This window comes from Micromys minutus, assembly GCF_963924665.1.
Source record: "Micromys minutus genome assembly, chromosome: 1".
Lineage (NCBI taxonomy): Eukaryota > Metazoa > Chordata > Mammalia > Rodentia > Muridae > Micromys > Micromys minutus.
Window position 1 is genome coordinate 243,965,257 of NC_137969.1, and position 15,261 is coordinate 243,980,517.

Here is a 15,261-nt window from a genome sequence, read left to right on the forward strand (position 1 = left end):
ACTTCCAAGGACAGCTCTGTTCTCTACATTGGCCTTGAAGGCTGTGCAACTTCATACACCTAGTGACTTACACAACTACAGACCTCCACAGCTGGAGGAGCCTGAGGTGTGGGAGCTGGAGTCCTAGCTTGCAGTAATCCTCTGCACGCAGCCAGCGCTCACTCAACAAAACCAGGGCTCAGTCACAGTCCTTTCCACTTTATTATGGCCCTGTCCTGGTCTTCCAGAACAAATGGCTATTTAACACACAACCCAAACACCTTCACCATGGATCCTGTTAACATTCAAGGTCTCCCCTGTTCCTTTTTCAACACATTGCATCGAAACAGAAAATCAGTCGTTTAGTCCATCCCAGGAAAAGCACCATTACAAAAGGAAACAAAACATGCCAGGAAGTAGACCAGACAGACAAACAGCAGGTCAGACTCCTGAAGGAATGACTTCCAACTGAACATAAATAGGCCCCCAAAACTGTATACATACATACATACATACATACATACATACATACATATAAAAGAAATTTGGTTTCTACCCCCAAAAAGTTATTCAGAAATAAAGAGATTCCGTCTGAGCCAAGGAAGGCTGGGCGCAACCACCACATTACAGAGCAAGTGTGGCTTTGTCCTTCCTTCTGTGTAGTAACTACACCTGCCAGACTGGGGTACTCGTAGGTATCTCTGCCTCATACCCTAGGCCTGGCAGATCCAGTGTTTGTAGTAAAGTTTGTAGTAAAGCCTAGGAAGTCCCAAAAGGCTGATTCCTAGGAAGCCTTAAAGCCTAGTAGGTAGGGCCCAAGAGCAAGCTACAAAGAGCCAGGACCCTGTGGCTGATCCTGAAGCTTGGTCCTGCTGGAAAGGAAACTGCTTGGACCTCAGGAACGGATGGCAAATGGTCCTGGGTCTAACAGCCAGCCCTGCTCTGGGCTCTCCCCCAAAACCTGCAAATCTTGGCGGTTTGCCCAGTCTGAGCTTTTCCTAGGACCAGTGGCTTTTAGATGGGAGTGGGACTTCCACACCCATCAGGGCTTAGCTTTGTGAGCCTAGTACCCATGCATGTATTCACACGTGCACACGCTCTTTAGTGGAGGTCGACAGGTTGCAGGTGAGTATTCCTACTCAAGTAGTGTCTGTTTCTGGGTAAATTCACTGTCACTGGCTCCTAAGCGGGCCCCCATGCTAAACAGATTTGTAAGAAATCAGCTGCTGGAAGCTGCAGCCACAGAAGGTAAGTTACAGACCCTGGAGGGTAATCCTCTTAGGGCTTGGCAACAGGGTTTCCATCAGCCAATAGGATGACTGTATGGGAACCCCACTCCTCATTCTGCACCCTTCCCCCTGCACCACAGGCAAACAGGAAAAGGCCATTGGAATCAGAAGGCTCTGTGACACAGGTCACACACAACCATATTCATACCACACTGTCTGAGGGTCCCCACCCGGCTCTGGGGATGCCGGCGTGCTCTTTGAGCTGCTCCCTTGAGTGAAGTCATCAGGACCTCTTTTGACAACGGGAGCCAAGTCAGAAGACCTCCCAGGGCTTTTGGTCAGAAGCCCCTCGCTGTAACCATGCCCTGGACCCCCATCTCCCTCTGAGGTGCCAAGCCCCGGACGCACAGGAGCCACGGTGGCTATCTCCCCCGAGTGCTGTGGTACTTTGGGTTTTGTCCTGACCGCAGGAACCACAGTGGGAGAGAAGTGCTGGATCTGGGGGTTGCTAACACTGCTACATCCAGTAGCAAGGGCTGGGGCTGTGGCAGACTGCTGTAGGGGGGCTAGCCTCTCTTCCTTCGGGGGAGCCAGAGAGAAGCGCCTTGTGTCCAGTGGCCGGCCTCGGGTACCTGGGCCTGGAGAGGAACTGTCAGCTTTTCCTACTATTGGAGTCCTCTCCCGGGCAAGGATGTGGGAGCCTTGTAGGCTGTGGCTGCTTGTCTCTCTGGTTCCTACAGCCTCAGGACACCCTGGTTTCTGAGGAGACTCTGGCCTGCAGGCTTCTGGCCCACTGGCCCGGAGGAGATCAGCTGAAGCCAGGCTGAAGGCTCTGCTCAGAGATGCACTTCGGCTGACAGGCACGTGACAAGATTGGGGCTGTGTGGCTTGCCTGGGTCTACCCAGAGACAGGCTCTGGGGAGGTTGGACCTGTCTCGAAGGGATCCCAGCCAAGGCCTCGGCCTCAGATGGTCTCAGGTTGGGTTTTACATAGTGCCCAGGCTTCAGCTGCTGCCCCTCAGAGGTGTTGACTGACATCTTGAGGGTTGGAGCCACAAAGCTGGTGGGCATCTTGGCTCCATCTTTTCTAGTTGATGATCCTGGCTGGCCTCCCACAGCTGGGGGATCATGGGCCTTTCGGAAGTAGTCACTAAGCAGGTCATCACGGCAGCTGGGAGTATCCTGGGGAGAGGAGAGAAACAGGTGGAAAACTGGACACTCACAAGGACAGGAAAGAAACAACATATACACCAGAACTGTAACTGCTACCCACACATTCCTCCTGAGAAAGGAAAGAGAGGCAGGATGGGAGAATTCAGAAGCTAGAAAGATGGACGGCCCAGACATGGAGACAGCTCATCTCAAGGCTCAATGAACTTCCCTAGGACTCAGCTTCTCCCACCCAGAAGGTGTCCTTCGCCACTACTCTGGAAACAAACAGAAAGATCAAAGGCAAAGGTCTGCCTGTATGCTGGCAGGGTCGACAGCCATTGGCTAGCGTCTCACAGCCTGGCAGAGGCAGGTTCCTGTTAGAGTGAGACCCTGGCTTACTGTGACCTGCAGAGGTGCCGGACTGAAGAATGCATCAGTGGCTCAGGAGTCATCTCTAGCTGCTAAACAAACCCAGAAAGTTGTAGTGCTTTCTGACATGTTATGCTGTGGGCATCCAGGAAGAGCTATAACTATTAATGTCCAGGGATGACATTTACCACCTGGACCACCAGGGCCTGCTGTAGGTTGCATCTTAAAAAAAAAAACCAAACCAACCAACCAAAAACATCACCCAATTCCCAAAGTAGCCTGGCAGGGCTTGGTTCAAGCTGTGGAAAAACTACTTAATGACAGAAAAAGAAACGAGAACAAGCAGCCCAAGAACCTGAGATGGCAGGTCTGGGGTAAAGCCAAGGCTTTCTGACCTGCGCCTTCTCCACAGCAGCCACCACCCTCTGCATGTTGCTCATTCATTCATTCATTCATTCATTCATTCATTCATTCATTCATTCATTCATGTCTGTGAGCATGTTCTTGGGAGTTGGTTCTCAAGTGTGTGGCAGGGCCTCTCACTTCTGCCAGGCACTGCTTGCCTAGGCTAGCTACCCAGAAACTTCTGTGCAAACCTATCTCCCTCCCACCTCAGCCGAGGAGCTCTGAGATTAAGAATGTACCCTCCTCCCCACCATGCATGCAGCTTCCTGCGTGGGTTCTGGGAATTGAACTCAGATCATCAGGGTTGCACAGCAGGCATTTTTACCTGCTGAGCTTCTTTCTCCCTGGCACCTCCTGCCTTCTGTTGAACCCACTTATGACTCTACCATTTAATTCACGGTACTCGGCCTTCTACGCAGGCCAAGGCATCCTAAAGTAAGTGTGTGCCCTTTCTGTCTGGAATCCAAGTGCTCCTCTACTTCTTCTGCCACCAGAACCCACTTCTATCAGCTTTCCACAGTGTCTGCATGTGAGTACCTGCTGGGGGAGGGTTCTACTACGGTTTAAATATCGGAGATGCCCTTGTTTTTAATATGGGGTCTTTTTCTGCCCTGGGGCTCACCAATTAGCATAGGCAAGCTGGCTAGGAGCCTCAGGGGTCTGCATGGCTCCACTTTTTCAGTGCTGAGACCACAATATGACCACTACCACATAAAGCCAAAACCACACGCATGCACGCACACACACCCCTCTCTGTGACTTCATGGCATGTGAGAATCATGCAGAATTGAAGACTCTTCCACATTTGCCAATGGCTGCTGGAGTTACTTAGAGCTCTGCCACAAACCCAGTGTGAGATTCAACCCTGCCAGTGGGTGGTGGCCATAGGCTACCCTGGCTTGGCGTCTAAGGAGAAAGCAGCCCCTGCTGCTTGGGGCCTGAGGGCCAGCTCACAGTGACCCTTTGGCTAGTGGCACTTGATATCCTGCTGCAGCCAAGCCAGTCCTGCTGTCCCTCCCTGCACCAGTGGCTCCTGCCGTCCCATAGAACTCACATGAGTAGGAGACCCACGGTTACTCTCCTCTAAAAATTCCTCCAAGGTGACCATCTCGCTGCTGGGAGAAGCTGAGTGGGGACGCACCCCCGCGTGGGCTGAAGCTGCACCCTTCTTCTGGATATTCTCCTGGGAGGCAGGCCCATTCCGGGGTGGAGGGTACTCATGGCGGCTGAGAATAGCACGTCCTGAGGTGTTGCTATCCCGAGGCAGTGTGGCAGGGTCCCTGCTTGGGATCAGGTCTGCGCTGCCAAAGCTCTCACACCGGCTGTGCAGATGGTCAGAGGAACCTGGGGGGCAGCACAGGGGCACACATCGGTCTCAGCTCTCTCCCGCTCCCCGAGGCTAACCTGTTACAACCCCACCTGAGACAACCGTGCCCTGGGCACCCAGCTGGGATCCCTTCTGCAGCTGTTAGCACTTTACGTTGGCTCTTAACAAATTGGTAAAAAGTAAAAGTAGGAAACTTTCACTAAAAATATATTTTTAAAATTTTTATCCCCCATCTCCTAGACAGCAGGCAGTAGTTCTCCATGTTTTATTATTTAGTTAGTTTAAAAAAAACAAACAAACAAACAAACAAACAAACAAAACCCTCTAGGTCTCATGTTGCTCATGATGGCTTAAAACTTGCTGGCAACCTTGAACTCCAGGTCCTCCTGCCTTTCCTTCCTAGGTTCTGAGATTCCAGGCAAGCACCCGGTTTATGCAGCACTGGGATTGAATTCAGGGCTTCATCCATGCCAAGCCAACACTCTATCCACAGAGCTACAGCCCTGGTCTTATTTATCTACTCTTACGAAAAATTGCACCACTGAAACTAACAACAGTTTTGTGTCACAGAAGACAGAAAAGCATGTGTGTACTGGGGTGTGAGGTTTACGTTGGGACAGCAGAGACACAGCGCCTCACGCCACCCCCAGTGTGCATGCGGTCCTTGTGCATCCTCGTGCTGAGCACGCTGTGAAAATTAAATCACCAACGCCCACATGCTCAGTAGCTCATTCATTCTCGTGATACAAGTTCACTTAGCACCCGCTACACGCAGGGGTTAGTCACACAGAGAAGGCAAGAAGAAACGTCTTGATCAAAAGTCTCAAGCCGTAAGGTCGCGTGACAGCACGTGTGCTCTTCCAATGCAGGGAGAACTGGCGAAGGGGTCTAAATGTGAAAACAGACCACGAAATGGAGCCCTTAAATTTTAATATTTCTTAGTTAGATCCAGTCTGGGGACACACTTCAGTTGGAAGAGTGCTTGGTTAACGTGCACGAGTCCTGGGTTAGAGTCCCAGCACCTCATAAACTGGCATGGTGACACTCTGGTCTTGTCTGTAAGTCAGCTGAAGACCAGCCTGGGATATAAAACTCCTGAAAAAAGAATCACATTTGTTCTTGGTTTCAAGTAGAACAAAAAGAGAAAAAGAAAAGAAAAAAAAAAAAAAATCAGTCCCTGTCCTTCCACATAGCTCTAACCCAGAGGATCTGTGACTCACACACACCCCCAGGGCAGGCATGGGAAAAAGGGATCTGAACCCTAGTTTGGTCGAAACTCCTTGGTCTGTGCTAGAAACCTTGGTCTATGGCCCGTGACTGTATCAGATTGTTACAGAGACTGCGCTGTAAGAATTACGGTATGAGCCTTACCCTTGAGGCTCAAAGGTGAACTGTTGCTGGATGTGTTCCTGCTGCTCTCCAAGCTGTTTGGACGAGATGCTGAGGAGAAACGAATACATTTAACACAAAGGGCCAATGACCAGGTAGATCTCAGATTAACATCCAACCCCACGAAGAAAACATAATCGAAGCGATTCCACACTAGCTCAGGCCAGCATCCCCTGCTAGAAAGGTCTGCAGGATGCTGTGCATATTGGCTTCAGCAACTGAGTGCTAGACACAGCACTTAGCAGCACCATCCTGGCGATGTTGGGTTTGTATCTGTCACCAGGACTAAGGCTTCTAGTTTAAAATGAAAGCAAAGCAGATCACACCATGGAATTCAAGAACAGAAGTAGCTAAGGGCTCCTCTGGGCAAACCCAGGGTTGGAGCTTAGAGACCACCTGTCTTACTGCCCCAGTCTTTCTGGGATGCATGCAAACAGTCCTTTCCAAAACAGGAATGGGGTGCTGTTCAAGATAGCAAGTGCACACATGCATGTGAACACAGCAGGGTGTGCCTGAGTATCCTCATGCAGGTAACCAAGGGTGGAGTGCCAGGATGTCAGAAACAGAGTGACATAGTACATATTGTCTTTCAGTCACTTGCCCCAAATGCCTATCAGCTCTCATCTGAAAACTCAGAGTTCCTATAACAAGGGTGGAGAAACCCAGCCCTTATGTCTACATGTCAGCCTCCTGCCATCTCCTGGTCTGCCTGCAGCAGCCTCTACCAGTGTCATGTTGAGAAAATGCCTCTGCTGCTGGACTCTGAACCCCGAAAAGCAGGGGGCAGTGTTCCAACACTCTGTAGCTCTAGAGCTAACTGCAGGTATGGAGCAGGGAGAAACCCTTCAGAAACGCCAGAAGGACCGACTTGCTGTCCCCAAGGAGTGTCAGCTCAGATGTCTATATGGACCCATTCATGGTAGGCTCTGTACAGAACAGGCACTGGAAGATACTTGTTGGCAAACAGTATTTAGGGATGAGCTGAAAAAGACCTGGCGTTTGGGAAAAGCAGTGGACTGAGATCCTCGGTGGAGGGACGGTCAGAAATAAATGCAGGCTGTTCTGTAATGGGCACTGAAGGAAAGCTGCAACGCAATCCGCCCAGGAACCTGTGAGTAGCATTCATTTTTGATTTTGAGTTAGTGCCTTATTGGGTAGCTTAGGGTAGCCTTTAATTCACAATCCCCTTGTCAGAGACTCCTGAAAGCTGGGATTACAGGCCCGACCCACCATGCCTGCTCACCTGCGTCCACTAAACAATCCTTCTTGTTCCATATGCCACAGAGAAGCTGGAGAGAGCGGGATGTATCTCAAGAACTCTGTGGTTCATACACTTGGCTACTGGCTATTAAAATGGGTGATTCCGTGAGATGTGCACTCCACAGCACCTCCCCCACAAGAGTCTGTCTTTTCTCATGGAATCATAAATAACCCATGTCAGCACCATCATACCCTCTAAACAGCGGGCAGGAGATGATGCTGGCGCCCTCAACTACTGAACACATCAGACATAGACTGAGCCCATGTAAACATGCCAAGGTTTCCCTTTTAAGGATTTTTCTCCCTACCCTTCTAGGTTTCTTTCTTTTTTTAACATTTGTTTATTCTGTGTGCGTATGCTTGTATCACTCTCACATGTACAAAGGTCAGGGGGCAACTTGCATAAGGTGGTACTCCCACTTTACCATGTGGGTTCTGGGACTGAACTCTGCCCATCAAGCTTGGTGCCAAGTGCCTTTACCCACTAGGCTACCCACTATCTCATTACTTTTTATTTCTTAGACCATTCACTCTTTTTAAATATTTATTGTGTGTGTGTGTGTGTGTGTGTGTGTGTGTGTGTGTGTGTGTACATGTGCCAGCATGCATATGGAGGTCAGAGGGCAAACGCAGTAGTTGGTTCTCTCCTGCAACCACATGAGCTATGGGATCACACCCGGGTTGCCAGACCCGCACTAGGCCCACACACGTTACGCCACTCTCTCAGCCCCCTTTTTAAAACCAGACCTGAAGTCTGGAGAGACAACCATCAGTTACGAGGCTTTTCCAGAGGACCCAGGTCATTTTCCAGCATCCACATGGTGGCTCATAACCATCTCTGACTCCAGTTCCAGGGGATCCAATACCCTCTTCTGGCCTCCCTGAGCACTAGGCATGCAAGTGGTGTACAATTAGATACACAGGAAAAGCATTCATATGCATAAAAAAGTACATTTAAAAACTGAGAACAAGGCCCAGAGCTTACTGGCCATAGTGCTTGTCTTGTGTGTGTGAAGGCTGGACTCAGGAAAGGAGGGCACAGGCTAAGGAGAAGGGAGAAACCGAAAAGGACACGTGGGAATACACAGCAACCTGTAGTTTTGAGAAGCCTGGGAGGATATTAAACGTTTTCTCTTTTGCAGAAACTTAAAATATCCACAACCGGGGGGAACATCCTAGTTAACATCGTTTGAGATTTCACACAACTTGACGTTATCATGGACATGTGGAACCTAAGCAAAAACAAGGCGCAGGCCTTCCTAAAACATGTTCCGTATGTTGGTCACCAGTGCTCCCTGGCATACCTGGAGGGTGTTGTAGACGCGTTAAGAGTTTGTAGAACCTGGGACTTGTAGGGGGTAGTGAGACCGGTGATTCAGCTCTGAGAGGCTCCGCCCTATCTACCCACCCTCACCTTTGTGTGCTATAATTCCATGAGTTCATGCTGCTTAGCTTAAACTCCAAGTGCTACTGACAAAAACCAATTGATACCACATCGGCCACTCACCCTGCTGCCTGTGGTAGGGGCCCTCGGGTTCCGAGGATGGCTCGTAGAGGTTGTCATCTGAATTACAACCTAAGATGAGAATGAAGTCAATATGCTGGGATTCTAGAGTGCCCAAAACCCACAGGGAAAACCCTTGTCCCTGGCTGTGTGACCAACTTATGCTTTTGTTCATCCCAGAATCACAGCAAGGCCCAGCTCTTGGGGTGAGGGACAGGTGTGAGGAGAGCCCCCACACATCTGTCTAGCTGGAAGGAGAGGGTGGGCTAACCACTAGATGGACTGCATTTAAGTCACACTTTGTGCATGAAGGGCTGTAAAGTGCACATGAGCTCTGGCCGCAGGTCCAGGACAAGGGACCTGATGTTCTAGTGCCTCAGGAATCCTTCCAAAAGCCAAGCAAGCCAAAGGCAGAGAGTGCAGAAACAATTCATTTTTAGGGACACAATACCATCAGGTGACAGAAGAAAAGAAAAAAGAGACAAACTGGATCCCACCACCCGAGGTGGGAGTGTGAGCGGGCCTTGTCCCCTCAGCTCCCAACAATACATTAGTCAGGTTGCTTCCAGCTAGTCATCTAGGGGCCTCTCCAAGCTTGCAGGTTTCTATCTGAGTACTGAACGTGGGGTCCCCTCTGAAAAGACAAGGTCTCCATATTTAAATCAGTTACCTACCCACTGGCAGCAAGCGTCCAGACCGTGAGACTCTCAAAGTTTAGGGACCCTGTGTGAGTTGCTTGTACTCTACTTCTGGCATGACGCTGTGCATGCCTAAGCCTCCCAAGGCTGAGCGCATAGCCCTAGCCCTGCACAGGCAGTCAGATTTAGCTAGTTTGGGTTTTTGTCTTCTTTTTCTTTTCTTTTTGTATTGTCATCTCTCTTCTGTTATGGCAGCTTAACATTGCTCCCCTTGTTTACTAACCTCTGGCCATCACTTGCTTCAAGACATCCTGCTCTTGTTTCATGAACATAGTAATTCTCCGTATCACTGTTAGGCACTTCAACATTCTCTTAAGCAACTCCTCCTGACACCTCACTTTGTCAGTGACTTCTGCACTGTTTTAAATGTTTATTTGTTCATCTATTTTCCTCTGTTTGGGGTCACAGGTTCTTCTTTAGCTTCTACATGCTTTCTATGGCAACAGCTGACCGAGTCAGCTGGCTTGGAATTCCTTCACACAGCAAGACTCAAAGACTCTATTAATGCTGCATCTGAGGTGTGAACTCACAGCCACTGAAGAACTACGATACCGCACATTTGCAGATCCTCCCCTGATGACGTTTCTCCAGTATAAGATGCGTGCCCTCAGTTCTGTCAACAGACTTCTGGGTTAGAGACCCTCTCATTCATCTTTTGTTTAGAGAAAATACCCCATGACTCCAGAGAATTGCCTGGTATTAGCCCAACCCTGCTGCTGCCCATGCCTGAATGCTGCTGCTGGTGGATTCTGAGGCTTTCTTCCTGGTTTTTTAGGCCTACTGATGGCTAAGTAAGTTAGCCAAAATCACTTGGCTGGTAAACAAAGACAAGGCTTGCACCAAAGTATGACTCAGAAATCTTCATCAGCTTCTCCCTCTGTTCATGATATGCCTGGACTTTAGGCAGGTCCCAGGCCTGCAGCTCACCCTTTAGAGGAGTCATACTCACCTTTGGTGCGGCCTAGGTGCTTGGGGATAGGAGTGGAGCTGGAGAGGGTTGCCGTGGTGGCTGAGGTCGAAAAAGTCCGGGAGCCAGGCTCTGAGGGCCAGGACTTCACAGCTGGGTCAGTGGAGGTGTCTGTGCGGTCAACACTGCCTCCACGTGGGGACCCTCGTTTTGGCTTTAGATCCCCGAGGCCTGGGGCAGAAGACATTGAGAAATGAGGCTGTAAGCCTGTGCCAAGGCTGGACAAGCACACTGAGGCCCAAAGCAGTTGCGGCAGGGCACAGACCACAGAGACACAAGCTGGGTGGGCTTCCAGCTGCAGCTGGAGGGAGGGCACCACAGGGCTAGCTCGGGCTCCAGTGTGAGCCCAGGTGGTTAGCATCAGAACTGGCAGGAAGAAACAGAACTCAAGAGGATGGTTCAAAAGTCAGCCGCAGGGCTCACTTTCTGCTGCTTGTACACAACTCCAAGTACTGTCTCAACGGCTCAAACAAGTATCTGCAGGTGTCTTCTCCACACCTCCTGCTGAGGTGCTGAGGACCGACAACCAGATTTCTTGGGGTATCAAAAAGTTCACTGCTAAGCTCACAAGTTTCTTCTCAGGAAAAAAAAAAAACAAAGCAACTTTAATCTCTTCAAAGGGGTCTTTGTCTTTTGTCTTTGGCTTTTAAGCAGTGTTACTTTTCTGCTATGAACATATATATCTGTTGAAATTAAGTATTATTTTTGAAAAGTATCCCCCACCCAAATAAACAGAAAATCAAGCAGGACTGAGTCTGGGATCTCCACATACAAGATATGAAGAAGGACTCAGCCGAAGGGGGGAGCGCTTCCATTGCATGTGTTAACACCCATAATCAGATTCCTAGTACCTCAGAACAAAACAACTCCCAACAAACAAAAACATGGGGGCATCTCTAACAACCAGGCCTTCTGTGTAATGCCCACGCCTTATACACGAAGACCAGGACACAGGTGGAGGTTGCTCCTGCATAAAGACTCCTCGGCCCTTCAACCTCACAGCTCATCTCTGTTGGCTTTCAAGGCCCAGATCTTTAGAACGGAAGCGGGGGTTGGATTTTGGAGGACAACCTTATGAGAAGCAACAGCGACATGCCTTCCTGTGTGGTAGGTGGGAACGAAGGTGCAGAGGGAGGTGAGGAGAGCAAACAGCAGGGACACCAGACAGAGACAAGCACGAGTCCAACAGCATGCGAGGAAGACAGACTCTAGGACCAGGAGCTTTGATGGCTTAGAGTTCTTAACAGGGTGACAAGTCAGTGGCAATGACGACTAACCTTAACACTGTCATAGGTGGAGGTTTATTTTGGCCACCTGATTGCTAGGGTGACACTTGCTTTCCATCTGAGCACAGCACTGGCAGTAACCTTTCCTTTAAGGATGAAGTGGGCAGCAGTCTGTCACGTTAAGGGACAGTACGGAAAAACCGCACATAGGAGACAGGGGGCCAAGGGCCAAATCAGAGCTGGAGTCTAAGAGGGCTCAAGATGGGACCATGACAGTGGGGGTGACCTCTCTGGTCTACTTCTTCCCCTGCTCTGGGTGTGACTCATGTCCTGACACGCTTTCTGTCCACTGTGGCTTTGATTTCGCCATCCAAGATGCCAGAGGATCCCAACACAGTCGTAAAACTTCAGTCTGCCTGGGCAACATCAGTTCAATCACTCAAGATGCCCTAAAAAGAGCAGTCAATCCTTCAAAACACAGGACTGCGGGCTCAGGAGCAGAAGCCAGTAATTCTGTGTTTTGACAAGAGTGGACGAGGTTTGGCTGCTCAGAAGTAAATCTTTAGAAAGGCGGCTCACCCACTCCGACGGTGGTTATTTTAGGAAGCAAAGCGACAACTGGCCACTTCCTCTTTACACAGGGCACGGCAGAAGCTTGCAGATGCGGGAGGGGGTGGGGCACGAGGCTTTTCACTTACTTAGCATGAATCTCCTGGCCCAAGGACAGTGAGTGCATGCACTTCCTGGGGTCCCCTAAAACTGCGCTGTGCTGAAGCAATGGTCCAGGGAGCATGACAAGTCATCTTCTACTTTGCAATCAGAATCCACGATGGCTACTTTGGAACTGGGGGAGGAACGGGGGTCCACTAGGGACTGAGTGGGCCTTTATGGACTAACTTCCTTTGGTTGGTTGGTTGAATTTCGGAAATTAAGGAGGGACACATGATGGAGACACATGGTAAAGGAAGGGATCAGAAATCCCCAATGTCTGAGAGAGAGACAGACTCGTGAGGGGAGGATGGGATGTCAGAGGAAGACCAGAACCGCAGGCGTTTAGAGAGAGCTGGATGGACCAATGGAGACTTGTCTTTGTCCTTGCTTTTGCTTCTCAAAAAAGGACTCTTTTTGCGCTGGGATGCTAAATTTTTATCATTGTGATAAGGAAAAGAGAGAGAGAGAAAAGAGGAAGAAAAAAAAAAACACAAATGAAATGAACAATAATTACAAATGAGTCTAAGTCAGCAAAATGTACTTAGGGAAACAGAACCCTGTCCCCAACCGAAGCCCGACACCCTGGCCAGAACCAGCTATGCTCTGACTCAATTTACTTTAGCGGCACCCTGGTGCCAACCATTACTCATGATGCACAATGCTGGTCTGGAGGATTTTTCAATTTCAGCGTGTTAAATTACCGAAGAAGAATGCTTACCAGCACCGCAGCTCCTCTTGCTCAACCATTTTAATGACAGGCTCCCTGACTACTCAGCTCACATACAGCTACTGTAACCCCTCCAGGACACTGGACACACCTAATGACAGGTTGGCCCACTGTCAGGACGAAGTCTACCTGAAACACCTCAACAGTCTATAATTCTAAAATTACCTTCTTTGGCAAGATGTATTAAAAAAACACTAAAGTGTCCTTTTCATACCCCAATCTCCTAAACCGTGGAAAAATTATCTCCCTTCAGATCTCCCCAACCCCCACATTCTCCACTCCTTGGCCATTAGAGTGGAGACACCACAGAGCAGACGACTGATCTAAGCTCCTGGACATACCTTTCAGTGATATTTATTAAATGATCCAACAGATTTCTGGTTCAGGATTAAAGAATCTCTATTTCTTTTGCTATGCTACCACCTAGTGGTCAACTTTCACATTGCAGGATAAGAGTTCTAGAGTAGTGACCACAGCCAAGGGAGGCATTAAACAAAACTCCACAGCCAGGCTATCTAGAATGTGCAGGGGTCCGAAGCTGCTTTTACCAAAGGTAGTGCCAGCTCAGGAGCCAGAGACGCCTGGGCTTGGATCTCTATTACTGTCTCAGTTTTATCTCCTGAGTGTTAAAAGAAAGAGGACCTGGGTTCCCTTCACAAGACTGCCTTCTAAAAACTAAATAAATAACATAAAAAACAGACAGTAGTGACTGATGTCCACTTCATAGGTTGTTATGGACTGGATGGGACAGAAAGCATGTAAAGTATTTCAAAGGGTACTCCGCCCCCAGTGGCAGTCTCCTCTCAAGTTTTCTTTCTTGCTGTCACCCCACCTCTGTCCCTGAAGACAGGGTTTCTCTGTGTAGCTCTGGATGTCCTGGAACTAGAGGTGTACATTAGGCTGGCCTTGAACTCAGAAATCTGCCTCTACTTCCAGAGTACTGGGACTAAAGGAGTGTGGCACCACACCAGGGCTTCTGAAAGTTTCCCTAACTCACTTAAGCTGAGCATAGCCAAATTCAGTCAGCTTTAAGGACAATACAGCCTGAAACGGGAAATTGGAAGCAGCAGGGCCCTCTCTGGTGGTAAGAAGAGTTAAGCTAATGTTTAGAGCCAGTTAAGGGCTGGGTGTAGCTCTCGCCTGTAGTCCCTATAGACCCAGGAAGCTGAGGTAGGAGGATTGCCACTCATTCATGGTCTGTCACAAATGTCACATCTCACTGCTGCTTCCTCAATGACACACCTTTCACCTACGCCCGTCCCCACAACAAACAAGGGATGCAACTGACAGGTGTGTGCACGCCCCCAGATGATGACAACTCCTATAGTGATTATGTGGCCTCGCCCACACAGAGGGCACCTGTTACTCAATGTTCCGTCACCCCAAGAGCACTGGACTCCCTGACATACATTCAGAAGGTTCCAGTGTCTTTGATAAATGTTTAAGCTACTCAAGTGAAGGTCTGGCACGAATAACCCACCTAGTAAACCGCTAGACTTGAACTCCTCCATGTTTAAGGCAACTTGCATTTCAGGTCCTATGACAGTTATTTTTGATACCGTAACACATCTTAAATTTGAACCCGGATTTAAAAAATGTTCAGTCATTATAGACCTGGCAGTGATGGTGAAAGCCATCTGTACTGTATCCAACCTACCTCACCAAGCTCTTCCTTTTCCAAGTGTGCACAATGACTTATTTAAAAAAACAAGACAACAAAAACAGACATGGTAGTGCACGCCTTTAATCCCGAGGCAGGGACAGGTGATGTCTGAGTCCAAGGCCAGCCTGGTTACAGAGGGAAAACAGTCTTGAAAAAAAAAAAAAAAACAAACCCAGAAATGTTTTTCTTTTATATGTATGACTGCTTGCCTGTATGTATCTAGTTCCACCACGTGCATGCAGAGCCTGTGGGTAACAAAAAGGGACATGGGATTCCTGAAGCTGGAATTACAGATGGTCGTGAGCTGCTATGTGGGTGCTGGGAATCAAAACCCTCTCTTCCACAAGAGCAGGCGGTCCTCCTAACTGCCAAGCCACCTCTCCAGCCCCAACAGTGTATCTTTTAGATGAGATTTTTACTGCTCAGGAACATGATCCGACCACTCAGAGGTGAAAGGCCATCATTTGCCATTCACCAGCGGTAGTATAACCTACCTGGCCTGAAAGGTTGACTAGTGTTCCTACTCTAACTTCAGAGCCAGCTGCGAACAGCAGCCCCCAGTGTCCCAAAGCTACAGGACTCAAGGGCAGATCTGTGTGGAGGATAACCAAGGTGTCCCCACAATGATGGTGACAGCCACTCAGGACTTCCCGAA

The 15,261-nt window shown here is 49.2% G+C and overlaps 1 protein-coding gene across 2 annotated transcripts in view; it reads right to left on the reverse strand.

The window, feature by feature from the left end:
- Positions 1–204: 204 nt before the first annotated feature.
- CCDC88C (coiled-coil domain containing 88C) overlaps positions 205–15,261 on the reverse strand; it is a 115,618-nt gene continuing 100,561 nt past the window's right edge. For both annotated transcript variants that reach the window (XM_080931258.1, XM_080931259.1), the window contains 5 exons: positions 10,262–10,450; positions 8,618–8,686; positions 5,833–5,901; positions 4,189–4,478; positions 205–2,390 (listed from right to left, as the gene is read on the reverse strand). In XM_080931258.1, the coding sequence (XP_080787384.1) occupies positions 1,395–2,390; positions 4,189–4,478; positions 5,833–5,901; positions 8,618–8,686; positions 10,262–10,450 (1,613 nt within the window). In that variant the 3' untranslated portion in view covers positions 205–1,394. The remainder of the gene's footprint in view (positions 2,391–4,188; positions 4,479–5,832; positions 5,902–8,617; positions 8,687–10,261; positions 10,451–15,261) is intronic.